This window comes from Lolium perenne, chromosome 2 (assembly GCF_019359855.2).
Source record: "Lolium perenne isolate Kyuss_39 chromosome 2, Kyuss_2.0, whole genome shotgun sequence".
Lineage (NCBI taxonomy): Eukaryota > Viridiplantae > Streptophyta > Magnoliopsida > Poales > Poaceae > Lolium > Lolium perenne.
This window is the reverse complement of record NC_067245.2, coordinates 188,716,817-188,721,774: the sequence shown is the minus strand read 5'-3', so window position 1 is coordinate 188,721,774 and position 4,958 is coordinate 188,716,817. Positions and strand designations below refer to the sequence as shown.

At 51.5% G+C, this 4,958-nt stretch overlaps 1 protein-coding gene across 1 annotated transcript; it reads left to right on the top strand.

Moving 5' to 3' along the window:
- Window positions 1-3,461: 3,461 nt before the first annotated feature.
- On the top strand, window positions 3,462-4,520 carry LOC127330330 (metalloendoproteinase 2-MMP-like). Its single transcript, XM_051356582.2, has one exon. The coding sequence runs from the start codon at window positions 3,478-3,480 to the stop codon at window positions 4,459-4,461; it is 984 nt and encodes a 327-aa protein (XP_051212542.1). The 5' UTR covers window positions 3,462-3,477; the 3' UTR covers window positions 4,462-4,520.
- Window positions 4,521-4,958: the final 438 nt, after the last annotated feature.

The window sequence follows — 4,958 nt, the reverse complement described above, 5'->3', positions numbered from 1 at the left end:
GCAAGATTGATCAATCAGTGCGTCACGCTAGAGGGGAGCATGATGGAGATTGGAGACATCATTGTCTAGGGTTGCAGCGGAGGGGACTAATCTGCAGGGCTTGACGGGGGAGAGGATGAGACGCCGAAGCAGGGTTGTGGTCTTGACCGGAATGAGGAGAACATGAAACAAACTTAACATATCATTGGCGTGGAGTAAAGCATCGTGTTTACCATTGGTGTTTACAAGCTGTGCCTGGTATGTTCAGAGATTTTGCTTCTCAAAGGAACTTTCTTCCTTTTGATGATTGTTCCTGTATCATGTGTAATGATCAGGTGCTAGAGACAAGGGATAATCTCTTCTTCCATTGCAAGTTCGCAACTGAATATTGGAATTACATTTGCCCAGGCTGAAATGTCCCTCAGTCGAGCTCACACTTAATTGGAATGCATTGATAAGCTTAAAAGAGTGGCCCAGAAACCATTTTTCATGGAAAAGTATACATCATAAATAAGTAGCGGAAAATACAAAGCCGGTATGGTAGTGTATAGTTTTGCATAACGAACGCGAAAACTTAATATCGAATGACTTGTACTGTCACTAAAACAGTTCCTTAGCCACAATTTAATGAAATAAATACAAAAGATAATCTACCCAATATTATCGTGTTTATCATGAAATACATTCATGCCATAGTACATTATATGTTTCAAATGATTACAATTTTTTGGAATTCCTTCAAAGGATTCTTTTGCACTCTAGTTTGGAGAAACATTTCCGTCCACTCCAACGATTTTTTACAATTTTTTCTGTTTTTTCATGTGGAATCAAACAACACTTAATCCAAAATCCTGCAGCTTTCTAATGCTATAGGATTCAAGTGGACAATACTGAACTGCATGTTGTAACCGAGAATGCTATAGGATTCAAGTGGACAATACTGAACTGTTGTAACCGAGAATGCTATAGGATTCAAGTGGACAATACTGAACTGTTGTAACCGAGAGAGACGAACCTTCTGCTGTGGAGTAGCCATCAACGAACAATACATTACCCACATGCCAATCACAGTCATTATGCAGGACTACTTGCAATCACTTCCAAATCAAACCTAGCAACGACAAAGGAAAAAATGGAAGGACGGATCCAAAAGCGTCTTAGAGCATCTTTAGACACCGCATCGATCGGACCCCATCCGCATAGTAACAAACGTTTTCCGGTTTTGGGCGGAAAAAGAGCCAGTCTAGACACCGCATCGGACCCCATATCAAAAAAAATCCGGGTCATCCAGTTTCTCGCCGTGGAAACCCCAAGTTTCCGGGCTGGCGAGGTTGTTCGAGCGCGAACCCCATCTTCTTCCCCGCGTTGGCGCGAAGGAACATTCAACTCCTCCCTTTTCTGCTTCCGCCCCACCAATCGCCCCCAATTCCGCCGCCTCCGCCCCTCTCCGGCGTCTGTAGCGGTGCGCTCACACCGAGATGGAAGCCGTCAACCCGCTGCTACACGTGGGCTAGGCCGTGCTGCGCGGGCCGATTCCACCCACCGCAACCGGATCTAGCGCCGCCGCATCAGCCACCACCGAGGGGCTCGTGGTTGATGCCCCGCAACATGCTGTCGTCCCAAATGGCAAGCGGAAGTGGCCGGGGAAGCACGTCGTCGCCGCCCCTCCCGCTGCTGATGCCCCTCCCGCACCCGCAGCCCCTCCCGCTCCGACCAAGCGGGTGAAGCGGCCGGCCAACAAGCCTTCCGACGTATAATAAGCCGGCGTCGAAGAACCCCGCTACAAAAAAGCCAGCCACATCCAATATGGCATCGTTGACAGCTTTGACAGCGGTGATGGCGAAGGCACCGTCGGCATCGGCTGCTGTCCACAAGGTGGTCGACGAAAGTCCCGCCGTTGATGCCGCGCCGGAGTCGTGCGTTGACATCCACAACGAGGAGTCCATCGACATCGATTCGCCGCCGTTCGCGGATTACAGCGACTACAACGACGGATTGGAGGAGGGACTCGAGGGCGATGAGTTTGGGGAGGAAGAATACGCCGACAACACCGAGCAAGATGACTTGGACGAGATAGAAGAGGGGCGTTTGATGGGGTGGTGGACAATGCGAAGGGGGGAGCGATCCGGTCCAGCAACTACACCAAATTTGAGGACGTGATCTTGATCAGGGCCTGGGAGGCGGTTTCGATGGATGCCGTGACCGGCACCGATCAAACTGGTAAGAGTTATCGGCAATGCATCAAGGACAAGTTCTTCCAATTGATGCGACCTCTCTCTTCTACTCCAACCCTCTCCTACCGTTCACTCCAAGGTCGATGTGCAACATCTAGACGGCGTGCAGCCGGTGGGCCGGTTGCAGGAATTTGCCACCGAGCGGCACCAACGCCAGTGATTTTGGATGCTATCGCACAAACAAGGTATAGGCCCGGGTTGAAGGGCAAGCCATGTACATTCCATCATTGTTATACCCTTCTTGAGCACAATCCGAAATGTAAGTTGAGGGAGCAAGAAGCGCCACCACCGAGGCATAAACTTGTCGAGGAGGATGTGGAAGAAGATGATGTGCTTGAGACCAAGAAGAACAAGAAGAGGCCGGATGGAACAAAGATGGCCAAGGACAAGATCAAGAAACAAGGAGAGGCCGCAACATTGTCTCTCAAGATCGATGTTATGGTCAAATCCAAAGAATTGTTGGTGATGAAAACTTTGGAGGCAAAGAAGGAGATGGTGGAGACGAAGAACAAGGAGAAAGAGGAAAAATGGAGCATTCTCCGGGAGGATACAAAGCGCAAGGCTGACATCGAGGAGAGGAGAGCACGCGCCGAGGAGAACCGGGCTATGGCGGAGCTCATCGCGGCGAAGAATGCGACTATGATGATGAACCCGGCTGAGATGTATGAGGCCCATCTTGAGTGGTGGAATCTTACGAAGATGGAGATCTTGGCGTGAGGAGGAGGGAAGCTGCACGCGCTGCCATGGCTACCATGAATGCCCGAGGTGATGATGCTACGGCGAGTGGTGGCGGCCATGTAGATGCGCTGGCAACCCATGGTGATGCTTGATCATTCTCCTCCTTGATGTTGTGATGTTTGATCCTCTTTTGATGTCGTGTTTCATGTATAATTGAGTACTTTGAACAATCTATTTGCATGATTATGTTGCTACATTTGAGAATTATCGGATGATTTACATAAATTATGTATTTCCTGTTTTTGTTCCGGGCTGGAAAACCATCGCGCAGCTCAGACATGCCAAACACGGCCCGCATAACAACATATTAGCTACACGACTAGTATTTTTTAGCCTGCAAAACATGTTTAGAATAGCTGGATAAGCGTATTTAGGATTTGCGGTTTGGGTGCCTCCTAGAGGCTTTAGCCGCCCCGGCCGCTGGCGGCTGCGTCTACAAATTTTCGGCTCTTGAAGCTATAAAACATGAGCCTACCATGGTGATGTAGCTTCATCAACCTAAATGTACGATATATCCATAGCTGCGATGGCCACCAGCACATCCGCTCTCCTTGTTATTGTCGCCGCCGTCCTTGTTGCCTTGCCAGTTTCAGCCGGTCACCGGGATGTCAAGCATCCGGCGGCGGCCCCCTACCGCAACCCATGGTCATCATTCCAGAACCTGTCCGGCTGCCAGGTCGGCCAAGAGCGCAAGGGCCTCTCCAAGCTGAAGGAGTACCTCTGCCAGTTCGGTTACCTTCCCAAGCAGACGTCACCGTCATCATCGTCTCGGTTCAACAACGTGTTCGACGCCCAGCTGGAGGAAGCCATCAAGACGTACCAGTGCAACTTCAACCTCGAGGTCACCGGAGAGCTGGACGAATGCACGATTGACAAGATGATGGTGCCCCGTTGCCGCAATGCCGACATCATCAACGGCACCTCCGCTATGGGGCACTCGGCGGCGGCGGTCGTCCACGGCCGGAACCTCTTCACCCTCTTCCAGCCCTCAGGCCCCTGGCCGCCCTCCAAAAGGAGCTTCAAGTACGCAATCAACGCCACCTCTACGTCCATCGACCGCGCCACGCTGAGCAACGTCCTCGCGAGCGCGTTCGCGCGGTGGTCCGTGGCCACCACGCTGAGCTTCACCGAGATCGCAACGGCGTCCGACGCTGACATCACCATCGGTTTTTACAGCGGCGACCACGGCGACGGTGAGCCGTTCAACGGGCCTACCTTGGCCCACGCGTTCGCCCCACCGGACGGCCGTCTCCATTTTGATGCAGCGGAGGTCTGGGTGGCCGGCAGCGATGTCACAACGGCGTCATCGCCCGCAGCCGTCGACCTGGAGTCAGTGGCGGTGCACGAGATTGGACATCTGCTCGGGCTCGGCCACACGTCGGTCGAAGGCGCAATCATGTACCCGTCCATCCCTTTCCGCACCAGGAATGTGGTTCTATCCGCCGACGATGTCAACGGAATTCAGAGCCTGTACGGGGCTAACCCCAACTTCAAGGGAGCTGCGCCGTAACCGGGATCACTATGGACAGCGCCCCAATGCTCTTCATGGAGTAAATAAGATCAATCACGTAAGTCAATTTGTGGCGCTATAGGTACTATGTAGTACTACAAAAGCATATGATTACTGTACCAGAATAATGGTACACAGTAAAGAAGGACGGCGGCCGACTGGTTAATTCACACTTACTCAATTTCAATTGCAGTTCATGTGCAAGTGCGACTAGCAAATCTCGGTTGCAAATTGCAACCCAGCAGGTTCAACATGTCAAACCAAATGGTCCCTAAAACCAACAATATATGGGTGCGCCTAACGCTCAGTTGAGAATTAAGCTAATTCTCAGCTAACTGACGTAAGCAGGGTACGCGTGACCCGTACGGCCGACTGGTAACTTATCTGCAGATTCGGCGGCAGCTGAGCATGCATGCTGCATGGCCGAGCTCCTAGGCAAGCGCACAGCCGCTGCAGGTGATTTGCACAAAAATAACCTTTTTCTTAAAAAAATATAG

Coding starts and splice junctions, on each gene's coding strand:
- LOC127330330 (XM_051356582.2), top strand. CDS start 3,478: ATGGCCACCAGCACATCCGCTCTCCTTGTTATTGTCGCCGCCGTCCTT.